This window comes from Eubalaena glacialis, chromosome 11 (assembly GCF_028564815.1).
Source record: "Eubalaena glacialis isolate mEubGla1 chromosome 11, mEubGla1.1.hap2.+ XY, whole genome shotgun sequence".
NCBI lineage: Eukaryota > Metazoa > Chordata > Mammalia > Artiodactyla > Balaenidae > Eubalaena > Eubalaena glacialis.
The window spans coordinates 63,226,434-63,250,216 of NC_083726.1; the positions used below are offsets into that span (position 1 = coordinate 63,226,434).

Sequence of the window (23,783 nt, forward strand, 5' to 3'; positions counted from 1 at the left end):
ATCTCCCCCCTCCCCGCAGAGCACACGGGGGTGGCCAGGGTTGGGGCGGGCAGGGTGCTGAGTTCCACCACATGTTATTCAGATATCAGGTCAGGGAGGCTGGGTGGGCCGTGCAGGTGGGCGCTGCATGGGGGAAGGGAAGCACGTGTCAGGAGGGGTTGGGAGACTGCCCAGGTACCCGAACTTACCCCAGAGACACTGCACAGACACCCCTGCAGTGACCAGAAGTATCTCAGCAGCCCACCCCCAGCATCAGAGCCTGGTATCCAGCCTCAGGATAGACTCGTGCCCTCGGGGCAGATTCCTGTGCCCCAGTGGGGCCAGAAATGCCCACTGTGTAGGACGGAGGTCTGGCCTGGGAGGCAGGAGGCCTGGAAGGGGCGATGTGACCCGGGCAGGAGCTCCCATCTCCAGCCTGTCTCCCCCTCCAGTCCCAGAGATCTCTCCACCCCTGACCACCGGAGTCTCTCCCAGACACGCTCCTCTCTCTGCTGTAGCCCCACCACCTAGGGTGGTGCGCCAGGTCCAGGGAGGGCACACAGAGCCATCCAGCCAGGGCGAGAGCACCCAGGGACATCAGGCCAGGGAGGAAGGAAGAGACAGGCTCAGGAGAGCTGGGAAGTCCCTGGAAGTGGAAGAGTGGGGCCTCCAGAACTTCAGGAAGGCAGGAGGGAGTGCGCTGGGCTGGCCGAATCCTCTGCTACTCCATCAGAGGCTCTGCGGGAGCAAATCAGTGTCTTTTCTATTTACACTTCATATTTAAGATGAAACCAGGGCAGGAGAAGGAGAAGAGGGGCAGGAGGAATGGGAAGAAGGGGGAGGAAGGAGGCAGGGGCACCTTCTCATAGCCCTTGAGGCAGAGTTGCACTTGACCCTGGCCATCTCCCCCTCAGGCTCAGATCCCGGAAGGTGGGCTCAGGTCTCAGCCACCATCCATGGAGGGCTTGGTACCCAGCCCTCTCCCAAGTTCTCTGCATATACCGCCTCCTGTGGGGTTGGTATCTTCATCCCGATTTTACACGTTAGGACAGAAGTCAAGGAACATGCCAGAGGCCACACCAGTGGTGAGCAGCCAGGCTGAGTCTTTTTTTTTTTTTTTTTAGGTTTGGGCAGAGATGACTTTTTGTTTTTATTTATTTGTTTGTTTGTTTATCTGGTTGCGCAGGGTCTTAGTTGCGGCAGGCAGGCTCCTTAGTTGTGGGATGCGAACTCTTAGTTGCGGCATGCATGTGGGATCTAGTTCCCTGGCCTGGGCCCCCTGCATTGGGAGCACGGAGTCTTACCCACTGCACCACCAGGGAAGTCCCCATGCTGAGTCTTGAACCAAGTCTCACTTGTCCAAAGCCACGGGCTCTTGACCTTGACCTTCTATTTCCTCTCCAGCCCTTCAGATGGTGGAATGCACACAGTAGGTGCTCAATAAATAATAGATCAAAGGCAGGAAGGAGGGAGAGCAGGAGGAAGAAAGGAAGAGGAGAAGATAAGCCGGGAGACTCTTGCACACGTAGAAAATAAACAGTCAAGGTGCTGTTTTCCAATGCCAGGCTGGCACGGTACCCAGGACGGCTGTCTTACACTCAGGAGCCCAGGGCCTGCGCTTGCCTCATCTTTTCCAGAAGTATGTAAGCCTAGATACGTCAACCTTCAGGTATGCAGTGAGGTCTTCGGTGACAGGCATAGCTCTCTCTCTCTCTCTTCTCTCTCTCTCCTTCTTTGTTGAATCTGCCTTTCCTCTGGCTACCACCCTACCCCCACCCAGTCAGCCAGCCCAGCCATGTCCCTCTCCCCTGGAGCCAGGCCTGGCTTGGTTGGGAGGCCTATGAACAGCCCCCCTCAGCAAGGTAGATCCCTGCCCCGGGAGGAGATGGGTACATGGTGCCGGGGGAGGGGCAGGAACCACATCATCTAACAGGTTGGTCGGGCTGGGAGGCGTCACACCTTCGTGGAGCTAATGAGCCCTGTGCGACAGGTGTCTGCCCCTCAGTCCCCAGCCTGCCCTGCCTGCGACCGGAGCCAGCTGCCGCCACCCCTCAAAGGCTCGCTCGCCCATCCCTGCGCCCTGCCCGCTCCGGGTCCCGGGGGCTGCAATGGCCTTCCCCTGCTGCATCGTCGGCTTCGGCAACCTCAACAGCTGTGAGATGACCCAGGCGAGCAGTCCCTGGCCTGGGACCTCCGGATGGAGCAATTACAGGGCCCCCGAGCCGGGCTTCAGCTCCGGCAGCCTCACAGGCTGCCTGACAGCTAGCACCATTCCCAAGGTGACCGTGAACCCCAGCCTGCTGGTACCTCTGGACCTCAAGGTGGACCCAGCCATCCAGCAGCAGAAGAGCCAGAAGAAGGAGGAAATGAAGGTCCTCAATGATAAATTTGCCTCCCTGATTGGCAAGGTGAGCAAAAGGTGTGGAGGGGCTCTCTCAAAACTAAGCCCTGGGCAGGTGGCTGAGCTCTGTATTTCCCAAGCATCACGTCTCACGCCCGCCCCCAGCCAATGGGAAGCCGGCACTGCTAACTCCGCAGGCTAGCTCTGAGCGGAGAGATGGGGAGGGAAGTCCCTGCGCCATCCTGACATGGGGGAGAAAGGGACCCCAGAATGGCCTCTGAGGGGTGTCAGGATAATAATGTGCTGCATGGCCTGGGGTCACCCTCCCTCCCAGGCGTGGACTAGGGAGGGGCTCTGAGTATGACCAAGAGGATGCCCCCTCGTAGGAATGGCTGATGGGGGCACGGGCTGCAGTCCGACTCCAAGGTAGATGGACAGGGCCCACCTTCCTGTCCACACTGCTGGCTCTGTTCAGCTTCCCGGGGACAGAAACACCGGCAAGGGCCCGGGGGCGGGGGGGGGCGCGGGGGGGGCGGCCAGAAGGAGGCTGCAGAATGGGGATGCAGCCCTGGCTCGTCAGGAGATAGGAATGCGAGGGATGGATGCTGCGAGTCAGAAACAGGTGGCGAGCCAGTCCTCCCTGCACCCACCTGAGTAGAGGGATTGAGTTCCTGGCACCCCACTTCCTGGACCCCACTGCCATGGCCAGCACGCTGGTCTGGGCACTGGTGTCCATTTCTGGCCCAGGGCAAGGGCTTCAGGGGCTCCAAGGAAGTCCTGTCCACCTCCCAAACCCTCTCCTCACTCACCTCCTCCAAGAACCGCCCCTAACCAGCCCTCGCAGCTCTGCTCCCTCCTGCCCTGCCCGAGAATAATAGTCAGATAGTAACAGCTACTGATCATTAACAGCTTACCATGTGCCAGGAACTGTGCTGGGTACTTTACATATTTATCTCAGTTTCCCTCAACCTTAGGAAAGAAGTCATTTTCATGCCCATTTTACAGATAAGGAAAACTCAACTTTCTTGCCCCACCCCCCCATCCTTCTGCCCCTGGCTGGGTCCTTCTCTTCCCCTTGCTCTCCCAGCTTCTGTGTCCCTCTGTACTTCCACTAGGTGGGCACTCACAGAGAGGGGAAGAGGGAAGAAAGTAACATCTGGAGCACCGGCTTGTGCTCTGCCCACACCACCTAGCACTCCACAGTGGCTAGTTCCCCGACTGTGTAGATGGGGAGACGGAGCAGCCCAGGGGTGAAGTGCCTTGCCCAAGGTCACACAACCAGCAAGGGTACGGTCTGGACTTGAACTCAGGTCTGTGAGACACGAAGCCAATAGCCTCTGAGGTGGGAGTCATTTCTCCCCGGCCCCCTCTCCCGCATTCATGTGTCCAGACCAGCATTCCTGCACCCACACCTGGGGTGCCTGGGGTAGGGGCGTGGAGGGGAAGTGACAACTGGAGGACAACCATCCTAGGAGAAGAGCCCGCTGCCCTGGGAAGGCAAGTCGCTGCAGAGCCACCTCCTCTCCGAATACAGCTTAATCCCTTAAAAGGAATGTTTCATGAGCTATGTAATTCAGCGCGGATGGGTGGCTTTCTCCCTGAACGCCAGGGCTGATATCACCCTGTGCCTCTCCGCCATGGGGACAGGAGGGGTGTGTAGGCACAGGGAGGGGCCCGAGGGGTCTGGGTTCTGTTCCCAGGGCCAGGGTGATGCCCTCTAAGATCTTCAGAAGAACTGGAGCTTCCCAACCCGCAATTCAAGCCTTGGCCTTGAGGATGGTGCTCTTCAGGGTGGGACACAGGCAGCCGGGGTGCCAGCCCCTTGGGGAAGCTTATCGCTGGGGTTCTGCCCAAGGAGTCCCAGCTGATCCACCAACTCTATGGAGAAGGTCTGTTATTAGCTCAAATCCCTCCTTGTAAAGACCATGAGGGCCCAAGTGGAAGCAAGCAGAGATTAAGAATGTGAAACCTGGAGTCGCGTTGCTGGGTTTGAATCCTGGCTTCACCTCTGACTGGCTGTGTAATCTCAGGCAAATTATTTAACCTCTCTGTGCCTCAGTACACATCGGTGTAATGGGCTTGTCAAACGGGATCATTTTTATTTATTTATTTATTTTTAGCTGTGTTGGGTCTTCGTTTCTGTGCGAGGGCTTTCTCTAGTTGCGGCGAGCGGGGGCACTCTTCACTGCGGTGCACGGGCCTCTCACTGTCGCGGCCTCTCTTGTTGTGGAGCACAGGCTCCAGATGCGCAGGCTCAGTAGTTGTGGCTCACGGGCCCAGCTGCTCCGCGGCATGTGGGATCTTCCCAGACCAGGGCTCGAACCCGTGTCCCCTGCATTGGCAGGCAGATTCTCAACCACTGCACCACCAGGGAAGCCCAAACGGGATCATTTTTGAAAAGCATTTATAAAGCCCTTACCAGGTACCAGGTGCATTCTGTTTGTTATATTAAAAATACCATAAATGGGCCCAGCCCAGGGAACTCTTGAACCCATTTAGTCCCTTCCAGGCAGGAGGGAGCCTGGGAAGAGGGAGGGAAGGGCCCTGATGGAGGGAGGGGTGGAGGAGCTTCGTGGGTAGGGGTGCAGCATGGGGCTGGAAAGAGATGCATGAGCCCGGGGGTGAGATGCCATCACCAGTGGAGGGGTGGGCTCTAGGCAAAGTGAAGAGACAGGCAGGGCCACCCTCCAGCTCCGCATCCCCTTCTGGGCCCTCTGAGGCACCGAGAGAAATCAGAGAGCACTGAGGAGGAGGAGGAAGAGGGAGAGGGTTGGCGGGGAGACCCCCAGGAGTCCACCGAGGGGCCCTGGAGCAAAGCTAATTCTTCCACTTGCAGGCTGTGTTTCGTTGGGCAAGGCACTTACCCTCTCTGTGCTTCAGACGCCACCTGCCTGCTCTGCTCCTGCTCTGAGGGTAGCCCTGAGCTCATGCCAGTGGAGGGACTGGTACAGCTGCAGCCGTGAAGGAGGGGGATGAGGAGAAGCAGCAGCAAGAGAGGAGGCCGAGGGAGGAAGGGAGAGGGCAATGCCAACAGCCAGCAGAGGCCGCCGGCTGGGCCCTCTCGCCTTCACATGCAGACACCAGAGGGGATGGAGGTGGGACAAGAGGAAGGACTACCAGCTGCGCCCAAGGAGGCTATAGAGAGGGAATCCCAGAGGGGTGGTAAAATGCCTGGGGACAGAGAGTTGGGCACAGTATCTTCCCTTGGTCTGTGTGGCCTCTGGAAGTCACCAGAGCCATCCGGCACCTGCATGCGGGAAGGCACAAACCAGCCCTTCCTGACGAAGAGACCCTGAGGCTCCTTAGGCAAAGCCAAGTTCTGGCTGAAGGCAGAGGATGTGACACCACCTCCACCTGAGGAATAGGACCTGCAAGCCCCAGCGGCATCGCTCCGAACGCTCACCTGCCTGGAATGTGGGCCATGGGCTGGGGACATGAAGCCTCCCAGGTGGTCAGCCCCCCTCCTCAGAGGGGGCCCCAGCCCAGCCCAAGCTGCTCAGCTCCCTCCACAAAAAGCACATCTCTCCCCACCCTCGTCTGGGCCTGCTTTTCAGTGGGGCGGCCCAGGACCCTGGAGTTGGGTCACAGTGAGTTCTGTGCCTCTGAGCCTCAGTTTCTTCATCTGTAAAATGGGAAGCAGGTAGACCAGGGGCTTGTTCTCTGAGGCTCCTCCTAGAGCTGCGGCCTACGATCTAAGGGCAGGGGTCAGCCAGGACAGGGAGGAAGGGGAATGAGAGGGGAGTGCTCGGCAGCCTTGACAAGTTGGAAGCAGTTAACCCAGCACCTCACAGGGTGCCAGGATTTCCTGCCCTCCCTAGGCCTTTGTTCTGAGAGGGAGGAGCCCTTCTGCAGGGAAGGTTCTGGGTGGGGGATGAGTTTCCATCCCCACCCACTGAGACAACAAGCAACTCCCCCAAGGGCAGCAGGGGGAGGGGGCTTCCTTGGATCCCCCAGAGGCAAAAGTGCCCTTGGACTGGCTGGCCAAATGCACACCATCTCCCAGCAGGCAGGTACTAAAGCATAGGGGATCGAGGTTAGACTAAGGGAAGGACTTCCTGGTCTAAAGGGTTTTTCGGTTGCTTATGGGTGGAGGAAGGAGTCTCACATCTCTCCTCTCACCCCACCCCCAGTATAAACATGGGGCTCTTACTTGTCAAAACACAGGGAAGGTGGAGTGAGCAGAAACCTGCCCTCACCCCCACCCAGCAACCTTCACACACACAAGGAGGACGGAAACTCTCTTGACCGCATCCCTACTGAACCTGTTTGATTGCGATGACGGCAAACTGTAGGCTTAAAGTCAGCTTCAAGCAGAATTTGCCGGTACCAATGGGAGTTAAGGAGGGGAATGACAGCCCACAAATGCCATTGTCCAGTGTTCCCGCTGGTGTTGTCTGCTGCAAGGGTCAAAGGGGCCTTCCCCAGAGCATCAGAGTATCTCAGGGAAATCCGGGAATGTGGGTAGGACAGAGAGAGAGGCGAGCCCACCTGGCACCCAAATTCAGGAGGAACAGGAGCACGAACGTCCAGAGCAGGCAGCTGCCATCAGATGGACCTGTCTGTGAAGCTTGGCCACCGAGTTGCTGTGTCACCCTGGACAAATGACCTGACTGCCCTGGGTCCCTATCTCCTCCTCTGTATATGAAGGGTATAGACCAGCTGATCCAAAAGGCTCCTGGCTGTGGTTCTGGCTCTTTCAGGATGTGATTCTGGGAGCTGATGCCAGCCGTGGACGGGAGGAGGTCCAGTTACTTGCCTGTGGTCATAGGGAACCTCACCAGGCTCGTTGTCACAACATCCTCACGACAACAACAGCCTGCACTGTCCAGGGGCCCAGCCCCAGCCACCCGTCTTGCCTCGGTGGCTTACCCGCGTCCCGGGCTCTGACGGGCTAGGGACCCCAAGAGGCGAGCAGTTGGCTCTCAGTCTGATAGGGAGCGTGGGAGATCAGGACAAACGAGGAGCAGATAAACCGAGGGCCGAATACTGGAGGGAAGAGGGGACGCGGCTGGGAGCACATGGGGGAGGGGCTGGGATGGTGGGAAGGAGAGTGAGTGCCCGAGAAAGTCTGGGCCTGGAGAGGACAGGCGGGGTGGGGAAGAGGCAGGGGGAGCCCCCAGGCTGCGCTGGGCTGAACTGGGTGGAGGGAAGCAGAGGACTCAGGAGGGACCCTGCCAATCTGCCAGTGGCTGGGGTGGGAGCTGTAGGAGCCCCTGCAAAAGTCCGAGCAGGAGAGTGTGAAGGATGCAGAGTTTGAAAGGAGCCCTGGGCCCAGAGCCCTCCCAGTCTTTGTCCTCAAGGCAAGACCAGCCCTAACTAGAGGCAGAAGCCAGCCCAGCAAGGGCAGCTGGGTCCCAGGGCCTGCAGAGACCTTGCAGCCGACCGGAGGCCTATGCTGCAGCGGTTCAGACATTCTAAGCCCAAACTGCCTGGATTCCCCACCTGGCCCTGCCGCTTGCTAACTGAGTGACCTTGGGCAAGTTATTTCACCTCCCTGTACCCTGTTTCGTTGTCTGTAAAGTGCAGCTGAAAATAATACCTACCCCGTCGGGTTGTTTGGGGATTTAATGCGTTAAAGATGTCCAGCCTCTGACACCCCACGTTCCCTGGGGTCTCCCACCCAAGTCCCAGGCAGGCCTGGAGAGCCTGTCACATGTGGGCACGTTCACAGCTTAGTCCCCCTTCCCTCATCTCCTTGGCCCTGCCCCTCCCGCAGGAAACCTTGGCTGATTGTCTCCACCTCCCTGGGATTCTCGGATTCCATCCTTATCTCGCCATCTGCTGTTTGAAAAGTCGGTAATTGGAGATGCCACCTGAAGGCTCTGAGTGAGGGCCCCGGGTGGGTGTGCTCCGAGCAGAGGCGCTGCCACTTCCCAGGGAGGCCCCCGGAAGGGGGGTGAGCTGGCTGGGCCGCACCTGGCCCTCTCACGACAGCCCTTCCTCTCTCCCAGGTGCAAGCCCTGGAGCAGCGCAACCAGCTGCTGGAGACCCACTGGCGCTTCCTGCAGAGCCGGGACGCGGGAGCCTGTGACTTTGGACACCTCTACGAGGAGTACCAGGGCCGACTGCAGGAGGAACTGCGCAAACTGAACCAGGAGGGGGGCCAGCTTGAGGCCAAACTGCTGCAGGAGCTTGCGATGGTGCAGAAGTTTCAGATCAGGTAGGGGGCGCCCTATGGGGGATGTGGGCCGGGACTGAGGCTGGGGATCAAGCTGCACTCAGGGGCAAGGTCTGGGAGCCCAGGCCAGAAAAAGCGGAAACTTCTTTAAAAAACAATTCTTTAGTCCACACTTACTTATTGAAGGCCTGCAATGGGCTAGCGGTACTCTAAATATTGGGAGGATATGACAGTGAAGCTACAGTTACCCCCCAAATAGTGACCCTTACGACAAAGCCAGTCTCATGCTGGCTGACAGCCAAGCCCTGTGCTTGCTGGCCCCTGGGCACTGTCACAGCTGGCATCCCCATACCCTCCTCTTGTGCCCATAAACACACTGGCTCTTGGCCACATGACCCTCTGGCAACGGGAAGTTGTGTCACCAGCTAGAACAACAGATGGGCTCCTGCTTTGAATGTAGCTTGGGATTTTGATCTCTCTTGGCCTGCAAGAGAAGGGGGCGGGTGCAGGCAGGGAGCAGAAATGATGGGGTTTGCTTGCACAAGGAAACAATCCCCTAGAGGTAATGCGTGCCTGACCTCAATGGTGGACTTGGGGTCTAGAGAGAGATGAGGAAAACAGCCCCAGCCTGCAGGATGCTTTTATAACTTAATGGGACACACAGACAGGGGGACAAGCAGCTGGCAAGCAGTACGGCCCAGTGGTTAAGGGCCCAGGCTTGGGCATGACTATGTCCTGTGGAAGGGGGTTACTCCCTGCCCACACCCCTCATTAGCTCTGTGACCTCGGGCAAGTTGCCTCACACGTGAACCCGAGTCTCCTCCCGTGTGGAGTGGGAACGGTGATGGCTGATGCCAAGCCAGGGCTGGTGTGAGGAGGAAGCCGAGAGTTCAGCGTGGTGCCTGGGGCTGACAAACGGCCACTCTTCTGACCCCTGAAAGGCTGAGTGCCCAGCACACAGCGGTCTTTGACTCGGGCTTGCTGAGCTGAATCAGCCAGTCTAGAAAGGCAGACCAGTTACTTTGGTAGCTCAGAGGAGAGGTGACCCTTTCTGACCAGACAACGGCCACGACTTCACGGACAAGGAGGCTGGGCAGAGCAGAGAGGCCGGTCTCCTTGCAAGGAGGCTCCTGGCCAGGGTGAGGAGAGGACAGGGTGCGGTTGAACCCACACCCTCCTCCGGCAGGGCTTGGGCCAGACCCGAGGCCAGTGATCTGAGGCGAGGCCCAAACCTCCAGAGTCAGAGGGTGGAGGCAGCCTGTCAGGAGTCCAGGGACCTGGCTCAGCTTTTGCCCACCGCCTCTCCGCATGGCCTCCCCTGCTCAGACCACATTCAGAGGGGAGGGTCACACAGGGAGCTCTCCCCTCTCTGGGGACCTCAGTTTCCTCATCTGTGGATCTGGCTGGAACTTCCCAGCCAACTGGCATGATCTGCAGCCCTGGCCTGGGCTGGTCCTCGAGGCTGGGCCCCTTTCTGACCTGGGGGCCACCTCTCCCCCGAGCCCTGCCCTCCCAGGTCCTAGGGAAACACACAGGGAATCTGATTGCCCATTCTGACGGGGACGAGGCAAATCATATTGGTGCACCAGAGCCCACGACTCATTTCACTGATACCTAGCAGGTCTTTGGCCCTCAAAGGAGCAGAGAATGGCAGAGCTGGATGGCAACTTGGATCCTCCTTTTATGGGGAAGGAAACAGAGGCCCAGAGAGGGCGGGGGCTTGTCCTCAGTCACATAGCCACGCATACTAAGTCCCATCCCTAACCTCACAAGCTCCTGGGTGAAGCAGCTCTCGTGAGAGCAGCCAGATCACATCCACAGAGGCACTTTGTAACTGGAAGTTCTGTACAAACACTACTTGTTGTCTTAATCTGGCTCAGCCCCCCTCATTTGGCCTGCTGCCTGGTTTGTATCTGCTGCCTGATTTTACTATTTAGGCTCAGGGCCTCTCTTCCCCTCTCTGGGTAGGGAACACTCCTGAGTTGGGGGAGGTAAGGCTGGAGGGTTTCTGGGTCTGCGGGCCAGAGCCATAGAAGCTGAAGCCTGGCTGTGCAAAGCCTGGGGCCCCCAGGAGCCAGGAGACGCCAGGCCAAGCCCTGACAGGGAGGGGTGTGCCTTGACTCTACAAGGCCGATGAGATCAGCTTCACTCCTAGAAATAAACAAGTTTGGTGGGGGGAGGTATGGGTGTGACGAGCTGAAAAGGGCTAAGAATGGTTTTGGGAGCCGGTGGCTGACAGACTGGCAGGGGATTGGTGGTGAATGGGGGGACATGGCATCACGTAAGCCTCTATAGGAATGGAGACTTCCAAAAGCTTTGATGTAGCAGGGACCCCAAGGATCAGCTAGCTAACCCCTCTATTTACTAAGGATGAAGCAGAGGCCCAGCAAGGGGCAGCAACTTGCCCAAGGCCACACAGCAAGTGACTCAGGAATGTCGCCTACGATTGTGTAAGCTGTCTGCTGCACAAGAGCATCCGTTTGAGGGGGTGAACTGGAATTGAAATGCAGTGGAGTCAATGAGAAGGGGGCTGGAAGGCTGCACAGAAGGCTGGGAAGGGCAGTGAGGGGTAAAAAGGAGGTTTGGCACCTCGGAGGGCTCCACTGGACAGTTCTCCCCAAGGTCCTGCACCCAGGCGGGCAGAGCTCTGCTATCCAGAGAAGGGGGGGAAGGGGAGAGGCTGGACACAGGGTGTGCGTGGGGAGGGCCAGTCAATGGGAGCTGCTCAGCTTGGGGCTCCCCAGACCCCTGTCCCCAACTCAGGAGGCCCCCAGATTCCAGAGGGAAGCCTCTTCAAGTCAGATTTGTGAACGATGTGCAGAGGACTGCCCCCTCCCTCGCCTGCAATGAGGATTCCCGTGGTTTCTTTCTGGAAATGCTGAGACAGAGGGGCTGAGGGCCGGGGCCTGGTGTTGGAGAGGAGGGAGCTTGGGTAATAATAATAGCAGTAGCTTTAGCGGATGCCACGCAGCGTTGTAAACACTTTATGTATTAACTTATTTAATACTCACGACATCAACATTATCATGACAAAGGCACACAGAAGTAGCCTATCCAAGGTCACACAGCTAGTTAACAAGACAGCCAGGAATTGAAACCAAATAGTCTGGCTCTGGAGCCCCATGCTTAACCAGCACACTACACGAGCCTCCAAGCCCCTCTCTGTGCCTCCATTCCCTCATTTGTGAAATGGGACCAACAGGACATCCCTGGCTGGGAGCTCTGAGGGTCACAGGAGGGGGTGCAAGTAAAGCTTCTTGGGCATTGTGTTTGCCCTGGCAGGCCCCAGATTGCAGACCAGTCTCCCTGGCCCTCCCCACCACCCTGCCCCCATGACCCGTACTCTCAGAGCCCCTCCAAACTCTCGGAAGCCGAGGCAGTGACCGGGGAGAGCGCAGGCCCTCAGCACACTGAGTTCCAGAGACCCAAGTGCCCCATGGGCTCTCACCCCCTGGGGCCTACTCCCCTGAGTCCCTCAGGGAGGCTGGGGGAAAAGAAGGCCTAGGGGATGGCAGGTCCAGCTAGTTGACATGGGCGATGGGTGACGCTGCCCCATCTGTGAGGTCAGGGACTGGGGCAGGCGGGTGGCTGTAATTAGAGCTGCCAGTGATTCAGGCATTCCCTGGAGAGGAGGGGAGAAAACAGGAAGCCACAGAATCCCCACATCTGCTGGGGCAGGCAGGGCTGCAGGTGGGAAGCATGCAGCTGGCCGACACCAACCCCGGGGGCCAAGAAAGTAAGGTCAAGGATCCAGGGAGCCTGTCTCCCCATCCAACAGTGTCCTTGTTCTGAATACGAGGTGGACTCGAGCAAGGAAGAGGCACATCTGAGGAGAGAGGGAACCCACCTTTGTGGAACACTGGTGGACTTCAGCCCCCATGCACACACGCATGCACCCATGCACAGGCACACGTCCACACCCCGATAGACAAGCGAGGGGGTGGAGTTACCTGCCCCCAAACACACCGGGGACCCATCTGACTGCAAAGACCATGCCCTTCCCGTCCTCCCTCTGCGGGGAAGATGGCATGGTGTCCTACTGTCTAGCAAAGCAGTGGGGATAAGGGTGGGGCTGCAGGGGCAGGTAGAGTTAGGAGAGGATAACGTGTGAGCAAGATGCTCAGAGCAGACTCAACCAAAGGCACAGCTTGTTTGAAACTGAGACTCTCCGGGGAGGAGATGGGAAAAAGATGAGGGAACAAAACGTCAGGGTGAAAGGGCTGCACAATCAGGAGAGGCTTCCTGGAGGAGGTGAATGTGAAGCAGAGCCAGGAAAGGGGCAGATGCCACTGGGAGAGGAATGGCTGATCATCAGGAAGGAGTGAGCCTGGGGAGCGGGATGCCTGCTTCCCCAGAGCCAACACTAGGGTATCGTGGAGGAGAGGGGCTGCATCCACCTGAAGAAAGGGACCACGTTTTCCTAACTGGCACAAGGCACCAAATGGGACTACAGAGGCCCTGAGCCCCACGCAAGGAGGGTTAAACAAACCCTCACCCAGTCCCACCACATCCAGCTGAGCAGCCCCTCTCTCTCTCCATCTCTCCCTGCCTCCCCCTTCCCTCCCTCCCCACCTCCCAGGTATGAGGACGAGATCTCCAAGCGCACGGACATGGAGTTCACCTCTGTGCAGCTGAAGAAGGTAGCCTCCCCAGCCTGCCCCGGGGGCTCTTTCCTCATGGACACTCTGCCCTCTTTTGCTCAGGATCCCCAAGCAAAGCCTCCAGAGGCTGAGTCCCAGGACCACAGGCAGAGAGACAGGAACCTGTCCCCACCCTGCTCCTTCTGCCAGGCTCTGAGCCAGGTCTCCTCTGGGAATCACCCCCATCTCACCCAGGAAGCAAAGTCCCCCCTACCCCACCCCTGCCCTGGGACCCCTCCATTCCCTCTCCCATCATTCACTGCTGCTCCCACCCCCAGGACCTGGATGCAGAGCGTCTTCGACAGACACAACTAGAGACCAAGTTAAAAGGCCTGAAGAGCTTTGTGGTACTGATGAAAAGCATCTACGAGCAGGTGAGAAGATGGGGCCAGGGTTCCGCTGAGGCGTGGGTAAGGGATGCAGGGGAGGCAAAGGTGTCCAGTGGGTCGTGGAAACTTCAGCAGGCACTCACTGTTGCCAGCCACAGATGTAACAATTTCCTAAACCCCTTGCATGCCGCTGTCAATAATCCAACATGTCCCCTCGTCACTCATTTCATGGAGTGTGGCAGGTTCCCACAAAGCCTCTCTCAGGGAGAGCCCTGCCTTCATGTGTGCTGGAGTGCTGAGGGCATGCAGGGGACCAGGTACATCAAGGGTCAGGAGGTGGCCTCAGAGCAGGGAACCAGGAGGCCTTGAACAACCTTTCTAATTGAACTAACCTCTCTCTCATCCCCGTAGCCTAAATTGCAGACACCCACAGTTCTAGCTCTGATAGGCCTTCACTGCACTCTCCTCCATTTTGGGGTCAGGCAGGAAAGACCTATAGTCAGATTCTCTGGTTCCCAGACAACACTAGCTTCTGCCAGACAAAAATGACACAGTAGGGACTTCTCTGGAAGTCCAGTGGTTAAGACTCTGCACTTCCACTGCAAGGGGCATGGGTTCGATCCCTGGGGAACTAAGATCCCACATGCTGCGTGGTGCAGCCAAAAAAAAAGACCCAGTAAATGTAGACAGAGGAGCCTCCAGACACGTTCTCATCTGTCCTCAGCTGAGCCTGGGGTGACAGCAGCCCACCAAGGCCTGTCCCACTGCCAGTGCCACCAGCAGATGAGCCCTGCCACTGGACTCCGCCCCTCGGCGCCACTCTGCCTCCCGGGCATCCTTTGGGACGTGTGTTCTCCTCTCTACATCCCCCGTCTCAGGGGTGAGGAGGCTGATGGGGCGATGCTTCAGTTCATCTACAAGCAGGCAGGACCCTAGTTGGGGATGACAGGGCGCAGCAGCCTGTGTGCTGCAAACCGCTGGTGCCGAGCTATGGCAATGCAGCCCAGGGCAGAGCAGGGGTCAAAATCACCACCGCAATCAGAAAGGTCTGCTAAAATGGCCCTACGGCTGCTGACCATGGCTTCAGGGCCTCGCCCTGTGGAGACGGAGACTGGGCCTCGTGGCTGCATGTGGGCCTCACTACTCTCCGGCGGCTCAGCACCCAGAGGGGCTTCCGTGGGCCTGAGACCTGCCTGCAGCCATGGGAGGTGGCAGAACTGAGAGAACACCCCAACCCTTGCCAACAGCAGGGAGGCAGCCCTCGCAGGCAGACCGCTCCAAAGCCCACTGAGTGGCGTGGGGAGCGGGTGAGGGTTTCCGCTGCCCACACTCACCAGGCCTGCTGCCGCCCCGGCAGACGTCAGCAGGACCAACGTTTCAGCCTCTGGTCCGTCCTGCTCGCCCACACCTCCGCGAGCTCAGGGCCAGGTGGAGGCCCTACAGGGGTAGAGACGTAGCTGAGGAGGGCCAGGTGGAGGCCCTACAGGGGTAGAGACGTAGCTGAGGAAGGTCAGGCATAGCCAGCCATCTATCTGAGCATTGCTGGAGGCACACCCGCCAAACTTCTGGGCCTCTGCCCCAATAGCCAGACTGTGGACTCCATTGGGACTCGGCAGCCCTTGGGCCCCAATCCTGACTCTACTTTTTTTTTTTTTTTTTTTTTTTTTTTAACCATTTCTGTGACTCAGAGCAAGTTATTTCTCCCCTCTGTGCCTCACTTTCCTCATCTCTAAAATGGGGAGAGTGATAGTAGCAGGCTCGTCGGGCTGTGACGGGATAAATCCGTTCATTCACTGAACAAATGTTTATGGCATGCCTGCTAGATGCCAGGCACTGATATCACAGCAGTGAGCCAGGCGGGCAAGTTCCCTGCTCTCAGGAGGGCACAACTTAGCTAAGAGGCAACAGGCTAATAAGCACCTATCTGGACAAGATCATTTTGGAGGGTGAAAAGTTGCTGGTATGCAAAGAAACAGGGTGATGCCTTACTGCAAGAGGGCAGGGAAGCTTCCGCCCCTGAGCCCGAGTGTTGACGGGGGTGCATCTCAGAGGAGGCCCAAGCGTGTGAAGGCCCAAACGAGGAAGATCCAGCTCAGCAGAGATTTGAGGAGGCTTCCGCCAAAGGAAGAGCTGTGTGAAGCGCCTGAGGCAGGAATGATTTGATCCTGGGAGGGAGAGAAAGCAGCAGCTGTGGCGAAGGCAGAGCGGGCAAGGGCCAGCTCATGCAGGGTCTGGGGCCCAGGATGGGCTGTGGGCCTTATTCTAAGCATGATGGGCAGCCCTTGGTAGGGACCAGCGTGGGTGCTACAGGCGGGGTAAAGGTATGGCTTGCGCTGCTGGAGGACTGCAGTGGAGAAAGGGCCACAGTGAACGCAGGAGTGCATTTAGTATTATTTACATTATATTATAAATACTATCATATTATATATTATATTATAACATAATATATATAATATATTTATAATATATATGAAATAATATATTTTTTATTATTACATATTATATATAATATATATAATAACAGCAGTTATTATTGCTTTGGGAGGCAGCGAGGTGGCAAGTTGATATCGGGCCGTGAGGTTTGAGTTTCTCTCCACCCACCTCTGTAGGCTGAGAAGGCAACGTTGACCCACTGCTAAAAAGATTCCCCACACCGGTGGGTCTCTAAGCTGGCACTGCCTAGTAGAAATATAATGCAAGCCACATAGGTAATTGTAAGTTTTCTAGTAGCCACGTTGTTTTAAAAAGCAAAGAAACAGAAAAAAATAATTTTAATGTATTCTATTTAGCCCAATATATCCAAAATATGATTATTCAACATGTAATCCATATAAAAAATGAATGGGCTATTTCACATTCTTTTTCCCATTCTAAACCTTCAAAATCTGGTATTTTACACCTCCAGCTCATCTCAGTTCTGACTGGCCACATTTTGTGACCACATAGAACTAGTGGCTACCACATCAGACAGAGCAGGTGCCAGCCATGGCCACCTCAGGTAGAAGGAAAACATGGCGGGATGTGAGTAGCTCCAGGTGAGGCCAGACTCTCTGGTTTCAACTTTGGAGCAGACACCAGAAAAGCACGGCTCTATAGGCCCACCCCTGGGTCCCAGGAAAGAGCCCTCCCCTCTCCCCAAAACACACACACACCACACACACACACACACGCACCCAGGGTAAGTTGTGGAAGGCCTTTCCCAGAAACCAATGGCCATAGGCTGCTCAAGGCCTCATCTACACACTGCAGCCTCCCAGGCAACCCCCTTACCCCTCACCTCCAGGAATACAGGCTGTGAGAGGACCCTGGGGCCCCCATTCCCCGTCAGCTTCCCGGGTACACCCCAGCTCCCAAGTGCACTGGGGCCTGGCTGCATCCAGCCAGAACGCCACCTGCCCCACCCATACACTCTGGTTCCAGGGAGATTAGCTACGGAATCCACTGACAACCCCCTGCAGCCAGGCACACCTAGGATTCTGATGCCTGCAAAGAGGACCTGGCATGACTAAGCTGCTTTGGCACCTGCCTTCGTGGTGCCTCGGGAGGCTGCTCCAGGCCCTGGACACTTCCTCCTGGCTCCATCACCGTTACCAATCACAACAGTAGTTTCCTTAGCTGTTGCTTATTGAGCACCTACTACATTCCAGGCACCAGGCTGAGTGCTTTCCAGATGTAATCTCATTTAATCTTCCCAATAACCCTATAAAGTAGGGATAATGATTAAGAAAGCATGGACTTTAGAGCAGCTTGGATTTGAATCCTGGCTCGGTGATTATGTGAACTTGAGCAGGTTCCTTTATTTCTCTATGCCTCAATTTCCCCATTTGTAAAATGGGGAGAACAATAGCACCTAGCTCACTGGCCTGTTGTGAGGATTTATTTTGCTAATATATCCTAAAACAGAACAGTGTCTGGCACATGGTATTTGTTAAATGTTCGCTGTGTTCAGTTCCATAATTATACACATTTTTCAAATGAGAAAACTGAGGCTCGGCTAAGTTTACAGACTTGGCCAGGGTTGCCCAGGTAATAAGATGTGGTGGTACTCAGAGCTCAGTTCCCTTTTCTTTTGGCCGCGTCATGCGGCATGCAGGATCTTAGTTCCCCAACCAGGGATCAAAACGGTGCCCCCTGCAGTGGAGGCACGGAGTCTTAACCACTGGACCGCCAGGGAAGTCCCCCAGTGCCATTAAACACTACATTTTACCAAGCAGTACTGGTACCCCCTCAGAGTCACCATCTTCCCTGACCTGGGGGACCACAACGAGAGTGGTCATACACATGGCAGCCTCCTCAGACTCTGGCTCCTAAGAGAAGCTCTAAACTGTGCCTCAGCTTAATTCTTGCCAACTTGGAGGTGCACATCGCATGGTGGCACTTCCACACCACACAAGTAAGCATTGTTATGCCCTCTGCAGCCCGGCAGGGGCCGGCATGTCTGCAGATGTTCTAAACCCTCCACTTCCTGCTGCTGTTTACCATGCTCATGCTTACGCTGCCTCTTTCCAGAAAGGATCTGAGGCTGCCCCATCAGCTATGTTTCTCCCGTCCTTTTGCCCCAGTGGTTCCCTGTGTTCTGACAGCGCCCTAGCCTTTTCCTGGTCCACAACAAACGCTACCCTAGGCCTGGGCTGGAAGTGTCCCTGGAGAGCTTTGTCTGAAACACCCCAAGTCCACCAACTTACACAACATGGTGACTGAGGAAGCCCCAAGCTACATCTCTGAAACTGTTCACAGCCAAGCTCCGGCCGGGATGTCCGTTCCATTTGGGAGATGTCAGTCTCCAAAAATGACCCGAGGCAGCAGAGGTGGGGCATGAATCCGTAGGCACCGTCAACCTTATTCTGGCATGGGTTGGGGCCTCCTGCTGCCCCGCTCCGAGATCTCTGTTAAGTTCATCTGAAGATCAGCCAAAACCCTCCATCAGGAAACCCCCTAGAGGGCGGCTGGCCACTGAGCTCAGAGTCCCGCTGGCTCCAGGGTGGAGACAGGGTGCTGCCACTGCCCAAGCTGCCTTTTCCAGGAGGCGATCCTGACCACCAGAGATGCTAGTGGGCAGGGTCGGGCAGCGAGCAGACAGGGGAGGGGCGGCCTTCCTCTGCAGGCCTCGCAGCCGCCCGACCCCACGGTCTACAGCCACAGGGATACAAGCTGCAGGTCAGGAGTAGCAGCATCCGCAGGTCCAGACGCCAGAGCTTCAGCCACAGCCTCGCTGAGCATAAAGACAGATGAGGGTCAGGAGGGGGCCCAAAGTCAGGAACCAAGATCAGAATGCGGTCAAGAGCCAAAAACAAAACCTGGATCTGAGCAGGCCTCCTGACCCAACTGCCACTTTTCAGGAAATGCAGGGGCCACAGGAGCACATTAAACACCAACACGCAGGGCAATCGGTAAAATTCAGACTATGGGCAAGCAACTCGGTGTTTTCAATACGAAAAAGAAAAACAATAAACAGACAGAGAGAGATGGAGATGGTATCTACAAAATAAGAGAGACTTAGAGACATATGGACCAATGACAGTGTATGGACCTTGTTTGGATCCTGAATCAAACACAAACTTTTTTTTTTAATTTTATATATATATATATATATATATTTATATATATATGCCATAAAAATGAGAACACTGACCAAATTTTGATGATTGAAGTAAGCGTCAAGGATGGATTGTGAACACCAGCAGAAGTAACTATGCCGACCCTGTCCCACCCCCTCCCTCCCCCGGCTGAGCCCCGCCCCCCCTCCCAGGGTGCCCGGCCACCCTCCCTGCCTCTCTGAGGCTCCCTGGCCACCTGCCTCACTCTGTCTGTAAGATGCTGGCCACGGACACTCTGCTTACACCCACTCACTCCTTCCCACACAGGCCCCACCCAGGCCCAGGTTGTTGATCAGCACCTCCAGGGAAAGCAGCCCAGGGCCCTGGAGGTGACACCTTGCAGCCCCTACAAAGACACCTGTCCCCACCTGCCTTTCTAAACACCCCTGAACCTTCAGGCCAGAAAGCTGTCAGGCTGCGGGGCATGACAGAAAGCAGATCTGGGGCTTCAGCTCCTGTGTCCACCCCGCTATGTGAGCTTAGCAGGAGCAGCAAAGGCTCTGGAGTCCAGCCCTGCACTCACAGCTGTTTCCATCAACTCTGTGTGCTGTAGTTTCCTTCCTCTCTGTAATCTGGGGCTAACAATCATGCCAACCTAATGAGGAGGAAATGTGAGGATGCCTGGAAAGCCCTTAGCACACACACAGCCTGGTCTATCATGAGCCCCCAGGGAAATGGGAGGTTTTACTGCTTCCGGGGTCTCTGAGGACATAGGCTAGCATTTTCTGGGCAGAGAAGAGGACAGAGAAGAGGGGAAAAGAAGGATCCCAAAGGACAGAGAGAAGATATTGAGGCTAAATCCTGCTGTGGCCGGGCAAGCCCCTCAGCTAGACGGGGAGGGGCACTGAGTCCCCAGGGTGACCCTGAAGTCACCTCTGCCTTGGCCGCTGGCAGGGGAGTGGGGATGCACGATTGTCAGCCTCTGGTCCACTCCTGCCCTCATCATTCATGGGCTTCCATCCCAACATGCATTCAACAGAGACATTCCCCTGCCAGATATGGAGGCCTGGAGGTGAAAATGGCTCATCCAGGCCCTCGGGGAGCTCCCGTCCTGGGAGGGCAGGGGTAGGGGAGGCCAAGCTGCCCAATGGTAGAATTCCCTCAGGCCCAGAGGTCCTGGGCCCTTTCCTCCCCTGCCAGGAGAAGAGAAAGGTGGTCCGCCCTGGGAGTGGACAACAGTGTAGACAGGGGGAAACTGAAGAGGAATAAGGCTTGTAGGGTGGGCCTCTGGAGCCAAGGGTCCCTCCCTGCCCTCTCAGAGAGGAAGACCAACAGGTGGGTGAGCGGGGGCCAAGAGCTGCTTCCCAAGAGTCCAAGCTGGGGAGGCGGGGCAGGGAGGCATCTATCCTCTGATCATCTCTCCGGGGAGACAGGGAGGAGCCCGCCCTCCCCTCGCCCCGGGGGATGAAGGCACAGTGGGGACTGTGTCTGGCTGAGGGTCTGGTGCCCCCCTACCAGCCCTGAGCCCCCAAGTCTGTGCCCGGCCAGGAGCTGAAGGACCTGGCAGCCCAAGTGAAGGATGTGTCGGTGACCGTGGGTATGGACAGCCGCTGCCACATTGACCTGAGCGGCATCGTGGAGAAGGTGATGGCCCAGTATGGCGCCGTCATGGCTCGCAGCCTGGAAGAGGCCAAGGCGTACTCCCGGAGCCAGGTTCGGGGCTCACGAGCAGGCTGGGGAAATGCAGCCAGGGCAGAACGGGCTGCAGCAGCGATGGCTGAGGCCACCTGCAGCTCTGCGTGCTGAGACCCTGGGAGAGGGGAATGGGGAAACACAGGGGGGACGGAGCCCACAGCAGTGAGTTCACAGGCAGGAAGGAGAATGTGAGAGCCCAGCGCTGTGCCTTGGCCCCTGGCAACGCCAGGCCAGGTGTGGGCACGGCCCGTGGGGCTCAGTCTAGGGCAGCCAGGAGAGGCCATCCAGAGACGGACGGACGTGGTGGGGGGAGGAGGGGGAGGCTGGCCGGGAGTGGTGGGCCACAGAGGAGGAGGTGGCGCCGGGGTGAGGAAGAAGAAGGGGCAAGGGGCCAGGGTGCTGGGGGGACACAGTGAGTGGCCCCTCACTGCCGCCTCCTCCACGACCTCCAGCTGGAAGAGCGGGCTGCCTGCTCAGCCGAGTCTGGGAACAGCCTCCAGAGAAGCCGCAGCAAGATCACTGACCTCAACGTGCGCATCCAGAAGCTGCGATCCCAGATCCTCTCCATCAAGAGCCACGTGAGCGTCTGAAGTACCCACCTGGGGGTGGAGCAGGGAGGAGCGTGGGACACACACTCTCGCCCACTCTCACACACGCACACACACTCACACATGCTGAGTCGAAGCAAGCCCTGGCTGAGTGACCCTGGGCAAGTCACTTAGCATCCCTGGGCCGTGGTTTCCTCATCTGTCCTCCTAAGATGGCTCGGCAGATCACATGAGCCTTGCAGGTAGAAGTGCTCCGTAAACTGGCTGGGGCTGTTGGAACGCTGGAGGGCCCCGCCACATACACCCAGAGCCCACCGCCTCCCTCCAGGCCTCCCACCAACTACACGGATAGAAGGGAGGGGAGGCCTAAGCCCCAGCTTCCAGCCAGAGAAGTGCCATCCTTTAAGGACAGTTGAGACAGGCTCCTCTGGGGGCCTGTTGTACTTCCCCCTTTGGTGGCCTTGGGGAAGTGTCTCCTTAGGTCTAACTGAATGCCCTCCTGCTGCAAGGCGACCCACTACCACACTCAGGAATGCCGTGCTGAGTCCTCCCTCCCCATGCACACCCCCAGCAAGGACAGAGGTGGGCTCCTGGCCCTGGCCCGGTCTCTCTCTCCCACCTTGCTCACTGACCCCTTCCCTCTGTCCTCCTGGCTGCAGTGCCTGAAACTGAAGGAGAACATCAAGGCAGCCGAGAACCAGGGTGAGCTGGCCTTCCAGGATGCCAAAACTAAGCTGGCCCAGCTGAAGGACGCCCTGCAGCAGGCCAAGAAGGACATGGCGTGGCAGCTGCGCGATTACCAGGAGCTGATGAATACCAAGCTGGCCCTAGACATCGAGATTGCCACCTACCGCAAGCTGGTGGAGGGCGAGGAGAGCCGGTGAGGAGCTGGGCCAGCGGGGTGGGGCTGGAAGGCGGGGAGGACTGGAGGACCAGCCCCACAGGAAGCCAGCCCTCTCCACCCCCCTGCCCGCCCCCGGCATGATTCTATGAGCCTGGCAGGCCTGGATTCATGTCCTGGCTCAGCCACTTAAACAAACTGGTACCTCGGTCCAGTTCATTAAATTCTCAGCTTTCCCATCTGGAAAATGGACCGATCATAAGCATGGCTCGCCTGTGGTGCAGAGGATTAATACGATCCTGCATGCAAATGCCTGTCACAAATTAGTGCTCAGTAAATGACAGCCATTCATGCAGGGGAAAGGGGACAGAGCCCAGAGAGGACAAGCTGGCTAGCCAGGGTCACACAAAAGGGCAGCCCAGAGCTGGGAGTGACAGCCAAGAATTGCCCTCCACATGCCAGTCCCCAGGCCCCCAATCCCAGGGGAGCTTAAGCCACAGGCTCCCTTCACATCCCACCATTTCCTCCTCCCCCAGGATGGACTTGCCCTCAGCCACTGTGATCAGCTGTATGCAGTCCAGATCTAGAACTGGTGAGCTCGCTTGCCCCAAGACCCATGGTGGGAGGTGGACAGTGGGGGGATCATGGCCCTAAAGTCATCATATTAAATGGCTCCCAAACCTCCAGCCCGTACCCTGCCCCACCCCTTATGTTCCCTGTAGCTGCCTCCAAGTATGGCCTCTCGAGATTCCCCTCCCGGAAAAAGAAAAACAGGGAACACCCCGTGATCAAAATCACCGAAACCTCAGAAGAGTTCCTCTCGCAGGAGTCAGAGGTCTCACAGTAAGGCCGCTGTCCAGACCCCAGGAGCCCCACGTCATTCCCCTGTAGCAGGAGGAACATAAGCTACACTCAAGAAAGCAGCTTGGAGCCTCTAGGCTGGGAAGGAAGGCAAACCTGACCCTGAACTAAGAAGAGGAGGGTTGGAAACAGTGACTGCTTTTCTGTGGGTTGCCAGGGATCCGACAGGACTGTCACCAGCTATTCAAAGTCACTGGGCTCCATATCAATATCTCACAGTCCTACCCTTCCAACCTCTGGCCAGAGGTTTTCCTGACTGGGTAAACTGGAATCGGGGGTCAGTTTTGCCTGCACCTCCTCGCTCCTCTGAGTCTCCTCCCCCGACAGAGGGCTCTGACCAAGGTCCCTTTGACCCTTTGCCCAACCCTTGCCCTAAGCTCACATCTCAAGTCTTGCCTTGCCTCTGCCTCCGAACCGAGGCGGTGCCCTTGCTCCCCCAGCCCTGGCCAGCCACGGACTAGGGGCTGATGGGACTGCCTGGGCACCCTCTGTATCTGGAGTTCCTGGGGAGGCTGGGTGCTGAGGACCCCTGGCTTTCCTGCACCACCTGGGCTCCCCGGAGACCTGACAGTATTAGGAAGTGAGGGGAGGAGGCTCCCTGGGTGTTTGGGACCTGAGCCCGGAACTCTGAGATCAGCGCAGACACCTGTGCCCCTTCCCTCCTCCTGTGGGTCCCTCCCAGCAGGTCACAGTCAGACGTGGACAGGCTGCCCAGCCAGCTCCCAAGCACCTTTTCTAGAAGCTATTCTTGCCATGACGAACTCCCTGGCGGGGGAGGTGGGAAGCGGGGAGGCCGGATGGCAAGCGGAGATCAGGCAGGAGAACTGGACCCTCCTTTCTCCTCCCTGCCATCCTGGGGTTCACCACCTTGCCTGGGATCTGAGCTCTCTGCCT

General features: G+C 57.3%; 1 protein-coding gene across 2 annotated transcripts; it reads left to right on the forward strand.

The window, feature by feature from the left end:
- The first annotated feature begins 2,087 nt into the window (after positions 1-2,087).
- Positions 2,088-22,875, forward strand: KRT80 (keratin 80). 2 transcript variants are annotated; one of them, XM_061206406.1, is made up of 9 exons: positions 2,088-2,387; positions 8,272-8,480; positions 13,018-13,078; positions 13,357-13,452; positions 20,493-20,657; positions 21,092-21,217; positions 21,847-22,067; positions 22,565-22,620; positions 22,751-22,875. In XM_061206406.1, exons 1-9 carry the CDS (start codon positions 2,088-2,090, stop codon positions 22,873-22,875), a joined length of 1,359 nt encoding a protein of 452 aa, XP_061062389.1. The 2 variants fall into 2 exon arrangements, with proteins under 2 accessions (XP_061062389.1, XP_061062390.1); XM_061206407.1 differs by lacking the exon at positions 22,751-22,875 and adding an exon at positions 22,716-22,750.
- Positions 22,876-23,783: the final 908 nt, after the last annotated feature.

Bases quoted from the DNA above. Each gene is read 5' to 3' on its own strand.
- KRT80 (XM_061206406.1), top strand. From the start codon at position 2,088: ATGGCCTTCCCCTGCTGCATCGTCGGCTTCGGCAACCTCAACAGCTGT. The intron at 21,218-21,846 runs GTGAGCGTCTGA...TCCTGGCTGCAG, and splicing joins TCCTCTCCATCAAGAGCCAC to TGCCTGAAACTGAAGGAGAA. The intron at 22,068-22,564 runs GTGAGGAGCTGG...CTCCTCCCCCAG, and splicing joins GTGGAGGGCGAGGAGAGCCG to GATGGACTTGCCCTCAGCCA.